Source organism: Cryptomeria japonica, unplaced genomic scaffold (genome assembly GCF_030272615.1).
Source record: "Cryptomeria japonica unplaced genomic scaffold, Sugi_1.0 HiC_scaffold_214, whole genome shotgun sequence".
NCBI lineage: Eukaryota > Viridiplantae > Streptophyta > Pinopsida > Cupressales > Cupressaceae > Cryptomeria > Cryptomeria japonica.
The window spans coordinates 1-15,962 of record NW_026729036.1 but is presented as its reverse complement, the minus strand read 5'-3'; the positions used below and the strand labels follow the sequence as shown (position 1 = coordinate 15,962).

Here is a 15,962-nt window from a genome sequence, read left to right as displayed (position 1 = left end):
AAGAAAAGCATCCATCTTTAGGAAGGACAACTTCATTCCAGCAAAATGAAAATGACCTTTGAGGTTGTGCTTGCTGCTCTTGACTGATAAGGGAGTTGTAACATATTTTTACAGCTTCAACTCAATCTCAATACTTGGAGAATATGAGTTACGATTTGCAATTCCAAAATTCTCCAAAAGATTGATGGCGTATATAATTTGAATTGTAAAGATGCTAAAATCAAATTATCAAAACTCAACTCTTAGGAAATAATGTAGGAGGCCTAATTGGCTGGCAAACTAGATGTTCACACCTAATAACTTACAAAAATTGACGCTACACCATATATAATTTTTCATCCAAGTTCTCATTCAAGAAGACAGTTTTCACATCAATTTGATACATATTCTAACTAGATTGAATAGTTATAGATGAGAATTTCTTTTGGGACTTGTAATGTCCACACATAGGACAATTATGCGAGTTAATTTAAATTATTGACAATTTATAATTAAAATATACTAATATTGTTGCTATATAGATAGTTATAAGGTGAGGTTGTCCCTATAACTATGAGTGGCATCTTATCTTGTGGATGTTGTAGATGTATTTTTTTTTATTGAGATAAATGGGTTTACAAGGACCCGAAACCCAAAGTTAAAGAGCACAACAAAAACAAGAAGTCGCTAACCAGTCTGTAACAAATGACATAACAACCATGAAAACAGTGGCCAAGCCCACACAATAAAAAACAAAATAGAACAAGAAAAAACCTAAAACTCACTAGACTAGAGATTACTTCATCTCCGAATTCTTTTGAATCACCCTGTTATTGATGTCCTCGAGCTCATCCATGATAAACCTGGAGGTATTATTCTCCTGGTTCCTACTTCTAGTCCTTGTATAGGGACCTGTGGTGGTTTGAAGTCTTGTACCCTGCAAGTTTGGTTCCTGGATTTTCTTCTTCTGTTTGATGACAGAGTAGGGAATGCTTGTGGTGGACTGAGCTCTTTGATCCGCTATCATCACATTTACCTTTTTAAGACCTCGAGCACTATTATTTATGACTTCCTTGCTAATATCCACCAGGTTCTTCAGATTACCCTTAATTTCTTTCAAGATAATCTCCAATTGACCAATCCTTGATTCCTGATCTATTTTCATGGTCTTTACATCTTCTGTGAGTTCCTGTGTCATTCAGAGAATTTTATCCATCTTGCTTTCCATGGGCGTCTCGGTGAAAGTATTAATGATATCTTTAATTCCATCCTTTAACAAATTAATCTCCTTACTGACCCAAAGAAAGCAATTCTCCTGGCTTTTGACAGCACTGCTAAGGAGAGTACAAAAATTAGAATCTTTTTGGGTACCCCCCGTTCCCCTTGTTCAACGTCAATGGGGATTTCCAACTTTATTTCCTTCTACTTTCCCTTGGTTTCCCCAATTTTTCTAGTTTTAGACTTCTTCGTATTCGGCAGCCCCAAATCTTGTAATTTAGGGTTTGGGTTTTTATACTTACTGGCAGCCCATCTGGGGTGTTTTTTTCTTCTGTTTCTTCCAGTGCCAGGTGTAATATTTCATTGGGGGCCTTCCTCCTGAGAGGGATGGTATATCGAATCATCCGAGACATTGAGTTCTCACCAGTCCATAGCCATACCAGAATCTTCTTCGTCCATCTTTGTATCCGACACATAATGAACAACATTGTTGGAGGGATATTTGGGGGGTTTAACCGGTCGTGAGGGTTTAACCCCAAGATCCTTAGCATATTCCATGATGAGCATGATTAGCCCCTCATTGGTGCCACAACACCTAGGCCTTGAAAGGCCTCATGAAATTTTTTATGTTTTTTTTTGTTTTCAATGTTGTGTTAAGGTTCTATAAGGTCCAAGGGACCATTTGAGGTCATTATAAATCATATTTTAAGGCATTAAGCCATTTCGTAAAAGGGAGATTAATGTGTTCCTAGGATTGAAGGATTTTTTAATCCCAATCTGAAAATGAAGAGTTGATTGATTTGGATTTTGCTACATATGCATTTACTACTTCTAAAATAGAAGTTTGAATTTTCTGCAAGACCCGAGATAAGCTTGAAGGTTCCTTTCTAAAGATCCTCTCGTTTCTTTCCCACTAAGTGATCATAGGAGGGATGAATTTCCAAATGCAAGAAAAAAATGATTGATGATAGAGTGAAGGCCAATTTGTGAATATATCCTAGAAATTCCCTGATAAGGGAGAAAGCCAATTCAATTTATTATTGATGTGAGCCCAACAGGACTGTGCAAAGGAACATTGTAATAGAAGGTGATCCACACCCTCTTGAGCCTACCCATAAAGAACACACCAAAAAGGATCAACAATCCCAAGTTTGACTAATTTGTCATTTGTTAGAATCCTCCAAGCAAAGCATCCATCTTTAGGAAGGACAACTTCATTCCAGCAAAATGAAAATGACCTTTGAGGTTGTGCTTGCTGCTCTTGACTGATAAGGGAGTTGTAACATATTTTTACAGCTTCAACTCAATCTCAATACTTGGAGAATATGAGTTACAATTTGCAATTCCAAAATGCTCCAAAAGATTGATGGCGTATATAATTTGAATTGTAAAGATGCTTAAATCAAATTATCAAAACTCAACTCTTAGGAAATAATGTAGGAGGCCTAATTGGCTGGCAAACTAGATGTTCACACCTAATAACTTACAAAAATTGAGGCTACACCATATATAATTTTTCATCCACATTCGCATTCAAGAAGATACTTTTCACATCAATTTGATACATATTCTAACTAGATTGAATAGTTATAGATGAGAAATTTTTTTGGGACTTGTAATGTCCACACATAGGACAATTATGCGAGTTAATTTAACTTATTGACAATTTATAATTAAAATATAATCCTATTGTTGGTATATAAATAGTTATAAGGTGAGGTTGTCCCTATAACTACAAGTGGCATCTTATCTTGTGAATGTTATAGATGGATTTTTTTGATTGAGTAAATGGGTTTTATAGGAACCCAAAATCCAAATTTAAAGAGCACAAAAAAATAAGAAGTCGCTAACCAGTTTTTAACCAATGACATAAGAACCACAAAAATAGTGGCCAAGCCCACACAACAACACAAAAAGAATAGAACAAGAAAAAACCTAAAACTCACTCAACCAGAGATTACTTCATCTCTGATATCTTTTGATTCACCCTCTTATTGATGTCCTCAAGCTCATCCATGATAAACCTTGGAGGTATTATTCTCCTGGTTCTTGCTTCTAGTCCTTGTATAGGGACGTGTGGTGGTTTGAAGTCTCGTACCCTGCAAGTTTGGTTCCTGGATTCTCTTCTTCTGTTTGATGTAAAAGGATGGAATGCTTGTGTTGGACTAAGCTCTTTGATCCGCTATCATCTCATTTACCTTTTAAAGACCCCGAACACTGTTATTCATGGCTTCCCTGCTGATATCCACTAGGTTCTTCAGATTACCCTTAATTTCTTATAAGCTAGACTCCAACTGACGAGTCCTCGATTCTTGATCTGTTTTCATGGTCTTTACATCTTCTTTGTGTTCCTATGTCATTCAGAGAAGTTTATCCGTCTTTCTTTCCATGGGCGTCTCAGTGAAATTCTTAATGATATCTTTAATTCCATCCTTTAACAAATTAATCTCCTTACTGACCCAAAGAAAGAAATTCTCCTGGCTTTTGACAGTGCTGCTAAGGAGAGTACCCAAATAAGAATATTTTGGGTATCCCCCTGTTCCCCCTGTTCAATGTTAATGGGGATTTCTAGCTTTATCTCCTTCTACTTTCCCTTGGTTTCCCAATTTTTCCAGTTTTAGACTTCTTCATATTTGGTGGCCCCGAATCTTGTAATTTGGGGTTTGGGTTTTATTTATAGCTATCAAAAGAGGTTGTAAAAGGCAAGAAGTTGTGGGGTAGTGTAACCGATCAAATATCTCCCTTCACTTTCATATGTAATAAACCCTAAGAACAACCTTATTTCTCCAAAAAACTCCCAATTTAGGAAAGTTACAGCTCTTGGGGAAAGGAAATGTAAAAGAACGAGCAGGTGACATTTGTCACCTTCCACTACTAATGTGGAATTCAAAGAAACGGGAAAAGGGAGTTAAGAAGAGGCTGGAGGGAGAGAGGAGGCTTATGATTTTGGTTTTTAAGTTTGAAAGTATACTTGCTTGGGGGGTGCTAGAGAAAGAGGAGGAGATTGCAAAAAGTTAGAGGGCCTTATTTTTGCACATTGAATACTAATAGTTGGAGGTAGGTGGACATAACTCCTTGTTAATTTAATGTTGTAGATATATGACAATGTGTAAATCCTTGTTAATTTAATGTTGTAGATATACAACAATGCACAATTTTTTAGTGAGCATACATCAAATGTGTTCTTGTGTTATCTCATGCATTGTGAATGTGTTAATGTTTAGCGAGCATGTACGTATGCGTGTTTTTACATTATCCCATGCATTGCAAATGTTGGTGTTGTGTTTTCGAGGGTGTGAAGGAAATGGTCACCCTTGGGAGGGAAGAGAAACCTTGAGGCTTAGAGAGGAGCGACCAATATAGCTGGTTGAGAACTCCTCTCATGAAGAGCAAGCAATAGAAAGTGTATGAGTACCCTTAGTGCATGTTTTGTAGGATTGGGTATTAAATTTCTAGGGGTATGAGTACCCCTTGTTCATATGAAAGGAAATGTGTTGGTAGTATATGTGCATAGAAATTATGGAAGGAAGGGGCATGAGTACCCTTGGTATTATTAGAAGAATGGGCTAAATTGGATGGAAGCTATCGGTCTTGGAAGGGTGTATTCATGATGTTTCCCTTTATTTTGCATGTTGGATGAGTGTGCTTGAGTGTAACCTAGTTTATCTCTAGTCTTGCAACTTAGGGGTGGCCTATCTTTAGTCCTATGGCTTGGAGGTCATCTCCCATGGTTTGATGGAAAATATGGCATATTTTGTGTAGATAAAGAAATCTGGAATCTTCAAGATGGAGTGGGATTCGCGTAAGAAAATTAGTTGGTTTTTCGATTGGGATTCACCTTAGTAAATTTTTAGGGTATTAAACACATCAAAGTGTTACAACATTCCCAACAAGAGATGAGATGCATCCATAGGTGTACCATCACATATGATCTCATTTTTATATAAACCCATTTGCAAACCCATTAAGAAATATTTATTTACTAGTAATTGATGTTTCTTTTGTAACCACTATCAACATTTACTTTACAAAACATTCCTTCTAATTTGCATATAATTTAAAAAAGGCTCCTTTATAGCGGCTTGTTCTCATGGATGGCTAGTTTCATTAATATTATTTTAAAAATAATAGCTTATACCCCCTTTAGCTCCTTTGCATGTTTGGTTGATGTGCCATTTTGTTCATTTGCTTGAGCTAGGTTGTTTCTAGCCATGACGACTTGTACCTTTTATCTCATTTCTTGTGATAACATGATGTCTATGTAGGTTTTTTTTTAAGGTTTTATCCTAAGCTGTTCCTTTTTAATTTCTAGTTTTTCCTTGTTCGGTGGTTTTTGCTTCATTATTGTTTTATTGTCATTTGTTAGGTATTTTGTTAGTGTTTCTTGTTTTTATTTATTTATCATTTGGCTTCATCACTATTTTTCTAATGCTCTCCTTCTTGTGTGTTATATTAGGATATTATCTAATGCATGTTTTCTTCCATTGTAAGATTTAACATTTGGCTTACATAGTCAGGGGTTAGTTTGAAGGCAAAAACGCAACTATGACACATGTGAATTTCCTTGGAACTTGTGCATAATTTATAATGCATGTTTCCTAGTCTATGATATTTCTACATCTTCCATATTGTATGTGCTAATTTTGTGATACATGTGCCTATTTTACCATATATGCCCTATATGTTGGTAAATATGTCACTTCTTTATCTTTCTAGCCTTAGTTTTAGGTAATTGCACGACTAATTTTTTTGGTGTTATGAATTAGATTATATTGAAGATATCTCAAAATATAACTTGTAGGTTCATATGACATAGATATTTACTAAAAAATACTAACTTATGGTTTATACAACATTAGAAGAATATTACTTTTATCAAACCCCCCCCTTTTTTTAATGTGTATCATATATTTTCTTACTTTATTAGAGTTGAATTTGAGGAGTTAAATTAACCATACACTTTGATTTGGGTTTTATAATTACCAAGTGTCTAAGTTCAATTCAAAACTATTACTTGTGTGTGTTCTCCCCTCACATTCTAGGGTGATCTTGGGGGTAAAAAATAAGTGTTAATTTATTTTATTTTAATGAGGTATAATTAGGGATTTCAGCACACTAAGGGATAACCTAAACTATACACTCTTGTAGGGTATAAAAATAGGGAGAATAAAAGTTATACCCTGAAGGATCCATTGTCCTAACTAGAGCACATTTCCGTCTATCCAAATCTATTAGATCTTGATAGTGTTGGTCACAATTTTTTTTAGTTTTGAATCCCAAAATATATACCTCTTACTAAGCACCATGGATATCAAATTCAAGGGAAGCTTTTAACCAATTTATAATCATATACGGAACATTTTAATCAATTATTGAGGTAGATAAAATGGCCTTCACTTCTATCTCTAATAAATCAATGGAGAATTCCCTAAATAGTTAGAAGAAATATAACCACAAATGTTAAACACATAATCTAACCCAAAACACACCCATTGCATAGTGGATCCCTATTTTGATTATATACATTTCTTTATTTGTATCATGTCTCATTGGGTTGCATGACAACCAACATTAGAAAGGCTCCAAGGAAATGCAATTTCATGTGTAACTTTAAAAGGGTTATAGGGATGTGCTACAATGATGATTACAGTACCAACTGTACATCGATCATATTCAAATTTCCTTCTTGTGCAACTACACCTTTGAGGAGATCAATTGTCTTGTACAGTATATAAATGATGTAAAAGTCCACCATATTTACATTCAAGTATCAAATGTGACATCTTGGAAATTATAAGGATTATAACTAGAGTTTGGTATTCAAAAAATGGAAATCTAGGGTTTTACATGAAAAATAATGCAGTATAAGTGTCACCAAACATAACCTACATTGAAATTTCATTTATAGAACTGTCTAGCATAGATCTTTACTTTTACATAGATTAAGGAGGTTGTTTTGCCAAAAATGTGAAATTTGAAATTCAAATTAGAAAGTGACAAGCGTACAATTTTGTACTTGGTTTGATATAGAATACAAGTTAGATCAAGGTAGAAACAACTAAATGGAGGTATATGATTAGAGAAGTGTGATAGTTGGGTAGTTAAAATGAATTTAGTGTTGTGTCTATTGTGAATAGATTGTTCAATGATAAATGTATAGAGATATTTGTGCTTAGAAATAGATAATGAGGCTAGTACAATGAGCCCAAATTCACACAACATTGTGTCATTTGTGATTGTGTATTCGTGTTAATATATTAGCTCAAAATAGGGATAAAATTAAATGAGAAATGACATGGGTATGAAAAATTTTCCATTATGCTATTGTACAATTAACTTTACTTATGCTATGCACACACATTTTGGCCAAGAAGTGATATTTTAAGAATTTTATCTTTTTCACATGTTGATTTTGCAAATTTATTTAATATGATAAATAATTTATCTTTTAAAAAATTTACATATCACCATAACATTTAAATAAACCAGCAAAACAATAAAAGTAAGTACTATATAGTGTAAAACATAATTACCAAATCAAACACTTGTACATTTACATCCTCATAATATGCATCTCTTTATTTATAAAACCTTACAACATGCATTTTTGTTATAATATGAATTTAATTTATAAAGAAAGCGCACTTTTGTATGAAAGCTAATTGAAACTCAAATTTAATTATTCTTGTAAATTTCATTACAATGTGCTATCTTGGAAAGTATTTATATTCATAAGATGTAAGAGGTAAAATTGAAATTACAATTTCACACTTTATCAAATACATTACCATGTTTGGTATTATTTAGTTCTAGATGATAAATGAATGAAAGTACAACTAGTGTTCCAATTATTTCAGCATGGTCTTCTCAAAATTTTGAGAGATTGTACGTTCTTGAAGGATATGAATTCCCATATACGTGCACATATTGCATGATCAACATGTACCGTTAATGTTATATAATGAGAGAATTAAAAAATAAATAATCCAATTAAATTATTAAGCTAAATAAATACCTTTCAAGCATCATGGTTTTGGCTTGTGGGTTGGTACCAAGGAAATCCTTATAGATCGAGCCATCCACAACCCTGAGATTATCAACACCTTTCACCATATATCTTTTATTAACCACTAAACCTGCTTGACAACTTCCATCATAATGGTAAAATGTCCCCAGTGCTTCTTTTCAGAGCTTGGCCAAGGCATCATCATTTGATTGATTCTTTGGTAATGCTATTCTGAGGAATTGAAGTGTTTCCAGAAATTTCCACTATCAATAAATGCAAACTCTTGAATAGAAGATGACATACTTAGATTAACCATTACTTTTATACCTTTCACACATTTTTGTAGATCAAGAGAGTGCGAATAGTAGCTGTAACGAACACAGGGATTATCTCGAGGATCTACACTTTTCAGCCAAAGGTCACCCCTTGATAAGGGAAATGCCAACTTAATATCAAGAACAACTAAATATTGTGTATTTGTGCCATTATTCCATTGGATAAGGCTACCACTTTCGATGTAATTTTATGAATTGTCTAAAATCCCCACTACTTGTGTATAAGAATATTCAAGTGGGTTTGAGGATACTATAGTGAAGCCATCACTAGGATTATCTTGAACTTTTTTGAGATTTAAAGAATTTAACGTCGGCCTCCGCTTAAAATGATTTCAAGCTCATGGGCAAATAAATATAAATAGTCTATTCCCGTGTATAATGATCACTTAGCATAAAGGATAAACCTTACGTAAGCGGAATGTTTTATATTTGTGGCATTACTTTCTTAGATAAAGGTACAACTCTTGATGTAGAGTTGTGAATTGTCTACAATGCTCACTGCCGATGTATAAGCAAATTAAAGTGGTTTTCGAGATTCTATAGTGAATCTTGTACTTGTATTATCTTGAACATGTTTTCTTTTTGAAGGCAAATCTAAAAGAATTGTAATATTGAATTTTTTAAGTTGTTTTCTTGGACTGATTTTACTTAAGAATTGAATTTATGGGCTACCTATGCTTCTTGTTGGCAAAATCACCTCAGTATTGGTCTACGATTGATTAAGTGACACTTGATAAGCTAGGGCATCATTAATTCTTGTGAACTCCATTCTAGTAGCCTTGTAGAGATTATTTGTTCTCTTTCCTTCACTCTTGTAGAGATTATTTACTTTCATGCCAACAACACTTTCTCTTCTTGTTTTTCGTTTGACACCTACTTACTTCACTTCTTTTTTGTTAATAAAGGCACACCCAGTTTTCCCTCCAAAAGAGAAATTAAAAAATAAAGAGTTTCAGCTACAAATTTTTTTCTTCTTGTCTTTTCATTTCAGATTTGCAGGCGTCCACATTAAATGACTCTTCTTTCTTTTCTCAACAATCTCTGCAATAAAATTTGACTTTTCATCCAACCTCTACTTTTGAAAATATATTTTCAGCTACAAATCTACCCAACATTTTCTCTTCTTCTTGTTTGATGTTCAGACTAAAAGATCTCATTTGATACACATGCCTTTTCACAGTCTCATAGCTACCTTCGTCAACGCCAAGAGTTGAACCATGAAATAGTGAAATTGCGTGTTATGCGCTTATCGCAGTTTCAGATCTTCCTTTGGTCAATGCAGAGAGTTGATCGAAAAATAGGGATAACATTCTCCACGTGTTATGCACTTCTACTTTCTCATGTTGCAGTTTCGCAGCTAGCTTGGTTAGCTGAAAACATTGACCTGTGAAATAGCGGTAATCCCAAACATAGTTTGTTATGCACTTTTCTTATCTCTTGTCACAGTTTCACAACTGGGTATGTACAGGACCACGAGGGGCCAAAAAGTGGTGATATTCTTACTAAAGTTCTGATTGATAGGTCAATTGAAAAATATCTATAAATTTCTAACGGTATCACATTTTTTGAATCAGAAACATGCGTCACATTCTATTCTTTATATATTATAGGATTAGAAAAAAGAAAAATTGAATTTCATAAAGTTTTGACCAAGTTATGGTGCTCAAACATACGAGTGTTTTATGTTTTTAAAAAGTTATATTAAAAAAATCATAATTAATTATTTATATAAAAAAAAAAACAAAAAATTATTTATCACATCTAGACATGAGTCTCCTACTTATACTAAAATATTATAAAATATTTTTATGATTTGATTGTGATTAGGATGGTCTGACAGACACTCGCTTCTTACCTTTTCCTTCAAATTTATGTACTGCTGCATTGAAATTTCAAATTTTAGTCAAATAGATTTTTTATTTTTTTAAAAAGAACTATTAGATTAGAAACCAGATTCAATTTGATACAAATTCTATTCTTACATATTTTTGAAATAATGTTGGTAGCTTATTCAAATTTTTATGTCAAGTTGCCTAACTCTGTTTTGTTTTTTTCATTGCCACTTAAGGGCATGTTTGGCCCACCATGAACCTACACATACCCAACTACCTTTGGTCAATGTGGAGTTTTGACCACAAAACAATGATAGTGATAACATGATGTATTATACTATCCCTGTAACATTGTGTCACTAACACGATGTATTATGTATTACTGCAACTACACTTTTTCTGAGCTAGGCCAGTTTGTCCAATGCCTTCACCACTTTATGACCCATGTCTTCTTTGTCTAATTCCACGACCAAGAAAACTCCCAATTGTCTTCTTTGTGGCCTTAGACTAAATGCCTTTACTAGCTACATGCTTGTACAACTTGCACATGTACAATCAAATCTACTCAACTAATTGCTAGTATGATACACCACCATCTCAATGAATCTAATCTTCCTCTGGGGCACTAATCCTCCTACATCTCCACCCACTACTATATCTATTCACATCAATGACAATCCAATGCCAACACTTCTGACTCATCATCGGAAATACCAACATCATCTTTAACATAATAGGATTTCTTATTGAATTTTCTTTATTTTCTTTAAACTTTTGTGTTGTTCCTCTGTTTGGACATCTAGATGCATAATGACCAATCTTTCCACACTTAAAAAATTTAATAGGTAACACACCTTTATACTTGTTGGTTCCTCTCTTTACCTTTCTTACAAATTTTTGCTTCCATTTCATCTAGGATCTCATCATCTGAATTTTCATCCATATCTTTTGGGGTTTCAAAGGCTATCTCAGTTATTGCTTTGTCTTTGCCAAACTTCCTCATCCCGAATGTAGTCAAGGTGCCATACAATCATTCCCTGGTGAACTTGGAGGGATCATAAGTTTCTTCAATGGAAGAAATCTTGTCATTGTAACACTCTAGTAAAGTCCTCATAATATTTTCCATCATATCCTTATCATCCAAGGTGTCGCTAAGATCTTTGATGTCATTCACTACACCGTCAACATTCTGAAAATAACTTGTTATGTCTTCACCTTCTTTCATCCTTAAGTTCTCATATTGCAGTCTGCATGTTAGCTAGTTTATCTCTGTAATTTCCTTCATACCTATGTTTTTCAATCATTTCCAAACTTCATAAGCACTATCGAATGGAACAACCTTCACCAATTTAATTCAGATAGAGCATTAAAGATAGCACTATCGAATGGAACATATTTTATCCGTATCCGTGGCATTAAGAAATGAAGAAACTATTGTAAACGACCTACCTCTATCAAAGACAAGTTGGATGAAAGAGTCAATCTCCATCAAACTAAATCCATCTATAATATAGTTGCCAAAAAAATAATTTTTTTTGCATGGACTTGTAACCTTATAAACTATTCCCAAGAGGAAAATATTAAATTTACTATGTGGAACACCATTGCGATCCAATTATAAGTATTGGGATACTCTTCCTTGAAAACGTGTTTCTCCTTTTTTTGTGACGTTCCATTGACCCATATATATATATATATATCTGTGTGTGTGTGTGTGTGTGTGTGTGTATTTATATATATATATATAAATACCTTCCAAGCATCATGGTTGTGGCTTGTGGGTTGGTACCAGGGGAATCCTTATAAATTGAGCCATCCACAACTCTGAGATTATCAACACCTTTCACCAGATATCTTTCATTAACCACTAAACCAGCTTGACAACCTCCATGATAATGGTTAAATGTCCCTAGTGCCTCTTTGCAAAGCTTCGCCAAGGCATCATCATTTGATTGATTCTTTGGTAATGCTATTCCAAGGAATTGGAGTGTTTTGGAATTTCCACTATCAGTAAATGCAAACTCTTGGATAGAAGATGACATACTCAGATTAACCATTACTTTTATACCTTTCACACATCTTTGTAGATCAAGAGAGTGTGAATAGTAGTTGTAACGAACATAGGGGTTATCTCGAGGGTCTACGCTTTTAAGCCAAAGATCACCCCTTGATAAGGGAAATGCCAACTTAATATCAAGAACACCTAAATATTGTGTATTTGTACCATTATTCCGTTGGACAAGGCTACCACTTTCGATGTAATTTTGGGAATTGTCTAAAATGCCCGCTAATTGTGAATAAGAATCTTCAAGTGGTTTCGAGGATACTATAGTAAAGGCTGCACTAGGATTATCTTGAACTTGTTTACCTACAAAAGGTGAATCTAAAAGAGCAGGAATATTCATTTCTTTGAGTTGTCTTTTTGGACCAATTCCGCTTAAGAGGAGAAGTTGAGTGCTACCTATGCTTCCTGCTGACAAAATCACCTCACTATTGATTGACAATTGGTTAAGTGAAATTTGATAAATGAGACCATCATTATTGCTTCTGAACTCCACTCCGCTAGCCTTTGGCTTTCCTGCAATATAGATTGTTGATAATATTACATGCATACACATAGATGGATATATGAAATATATTTCTGAATATTTTGTAAAAGAATAAAAGGAATACTCATCAAAGTAAAGTAGGGTAGGGGAATTCTGAAAGCAAAATATGAATTGGTACCTGATCCCAAACTGAAGAGTATTCTGCTGGCAGTAGCATTGAGAAGAACTACAATATTTTCTGGATTTGCATACTGGAGTAGATCTGCGGCTGTATGTCTCTTTCCATTCTCGTCAAAGATTGAGCCACTGATCTTGGTGCCAACCAAATGATCGAAAGTGTGGCCGTTGTAAGGAAGAACTCCAGCTTGAAGAAGCCCATCCTTGGTAGCAGAATTCCAAGTAGAAAGCTTGTATTGTTGGAAGGCATTCAACCGTTCTACCCATTCATATGACTCATATACAAGTTTCTCATCCCACTTTATTTTCCGAATATATTCAGTGCTCGCCCTGCTGTAGACTCCACCGTTGATGGCTGATCCGCCTCCTAAAACTCTCGCCCGTACCAACTGCACTCCATCTTCTGAGACAAACCCCTGCGCTACTTTGGGATTAGTTGTGGGAGACCCTCTGAAATCCTCCACATCGGGAATTCCGTAAGGAGAGTCTCCCCTCTCCAATACTAAAACAGAGTAGTGCTGTGAGAGAGTTGCTGCCAGGGGACATCCCGCTGTACCTCCTCCAACCACAATGTAATCATATGATCTTGAAGCTGCCTTTTGAGCATCTGCTGTCATAAACGAATATGGGTACTCTGCAGTTGCACACAGAATCGTCAATGTCAAAAACAATCCTATGCTAAGAAACAACTATATTGATTCCAAACAAAAGTTTTTACCCACCCGGATTAGATGTTGCTGCTTCTGAACAGAATTGATGTGTAAACATCAGCAGGCATGAAATCAGAAGAAATAATTTCTCCATACTGAATGTGATTAACCAGTCTAATTCTTCTTCGAATGAATGTTTTGTGATGTATTTGCAATCGTTGCACTTATTTATAGATATTGTCTTTGAAATAGAATAAGAACAGTTCACGCGTATCTATCCATATGGATAGTATCGAGAATTTACTATGCATATTTATCCAAAATTTATATTCTCCTTGGTGGTTTTGTCAAACAAATCCCGTGATTGAAAAGTTCAAATTAGAAAATGAAATAAATTTTGTCAACTAATTATTGTTGAATTATCATCCCTCCACTGTCTTCGGTTTAATTAAAACAATAAAATAATGGACCATCTTGCATAAGAGTCTTTTACCAAGTCCAGTCAAGGGCAAGTGGAAATGTAACATGTCTGTCTTGCAGCCCATACGGTTTCATTCGTAATTTTATACATATTAACATATGGTCAACGTCTATCTACGTTTATACATATTAACATACGGTCAGCCAGACTTGTTGCAACACATATTGAATGCTCCAATTGTGCAAGATTCTCTTTCTACAAGAATTGATAATGCAAAGAGTCACCCTCAATTAAGATGTTTGAAATTTGAAAGGATTTAGTCAACAAGAGACCTTGGAGAAGGGCATGTGCTTCTGCCATATTATTATAACCATCCAGGAATGGAAGTACTGAAGCTACAAGAATATTTCCTTTATGATCCCTAATTACACACCCACCACCTGCTTTGCGTGCATTGTGTTTGGTTGCCCCATTAAAGTTTAACTTTAACTTACCTTTCAGAGGACGAATCCAATTGATTTTTAATCTATCTATTGTTCTTTTGGGGGGTTGGAAAGAGCTTCCCGTAAAAGGGAGATTAATGTGTTCCCAGGATTGAAGGATTTTTTAATCCCAATCTGAAAACGAAGAGTTGATTGATTTGGATTTTGCTACATATGCATTTACTACTTCTGAAATAGAAGTTTCAATTTTCTGCAAGACCCGAGATAAGCTTGAAGGTTCCTATCTAAAGATCCTCTTGTTTCTTTCCCACTAGGTGATCATAGGAGGGATGAATTTCCAGATGCGAGAAAAAAATGATTGATGATAGAGTGAAGGCCAATTTGTGAATATATCCCAGAGATTCTCTGATAAGGGATAAATCCAATTCATTTTATTAATGATGTGAGCCCAACAGGACTGTGCAAAGGAACATTGTAATAGAAGGTGATCCACATCCTCTTGAGCCTATCCACAAAGAACACACCAAAAAGGATCAACAATCCCAAGTTTGATTAATTTGTCTTTTGTTAGAATCCTCCAAGCAAAGCATCCATCTTTAGAAAGGTCAACTTCATTCTACCAGAATGAAAATGACCTTTGAGTTTGTGCTTGCTGCTCTTGACTGATAAGGGAGTTGTAACCTATTTTTATAGCTTCAACTCAATCTCAATACTTGGAGAATATGAGTTACGATTTGCAATTCCAAAATGCTCCAAAAGATTTACGGCGTATATAATTTGAATTGTAAAGATGCTAAAATCATATTATCAAAACTCAACTCTTAGGAAATAATGTAGGAGCCGTAATTTGTTGGCAAACTACATGTTCACACCTAATAACTTACAAAAATTGAGGCTACACCATATATAATTTTTCATCCAAGTTCTCACTCAAGAAGACAGTTTTCACATCAATTTGATACATATTCTAACTAGATTGAATAGTTATAGATGAGAATTTTTTTTGGGACTTGTAATGTCCACACATAGGACAATTGTGCGAGTTAATTTAACTTATTGATAATTTATAATTAAAATATAATCCTATTGTTGCTATATAAATAGTTATAAGGTGAGGTTGTTCGTATAACTACGAGTGGTATCTTATCTTGTGAATGTTATAGATGGATTTTTTTTGATTGAGATAAACGGGTTTTACAGGGACCCGAAACCCAAAGTTAAAGAGCACAACAAACATAAGAAGTCACTAACTAGTCTGTAACCAATGACATAACAACCACGGAAACAGTGGCCAAACCTACACAACAAAAAAAAAATAGAACAAGAAAAAACTTAAAGTTACTCACTCGACC

The 15,962-nt window shown here is 34.5% G+C and overlaps 1 protein-coding gene across 1 annotated transcript; it reads right to left on the bottom strand.

Annotated features, from left to right (window-relative positions):
- Window positions 1–775: 775 nt before the first annotated feature.
- LOC131868736 ((R)-mandelonitrile lyase-like) lies at window positions 776–13,900 on the bottom strand. Its single transcript, XM_059215655.1, has 5 exons — window positions 13,819–13,900; window positions 13,098–13,730; window positions 12,123–12,948; window positions 1,500–1,575; window positions 776–1,168 (listed from the first exon to the last, which is right to left on the bottom strand). The coding sequence occupies exons 1-5, from the start codon at window positions 13,898–13,900 to the stop codon at window positions 776–778; spliced, it is 2,010 nt and encodes a 669-aa protein (XP_059071638.1).
- Between the last annotated feature and the right edge of the window lie 2,062 nt (window positions 13,901–15,962).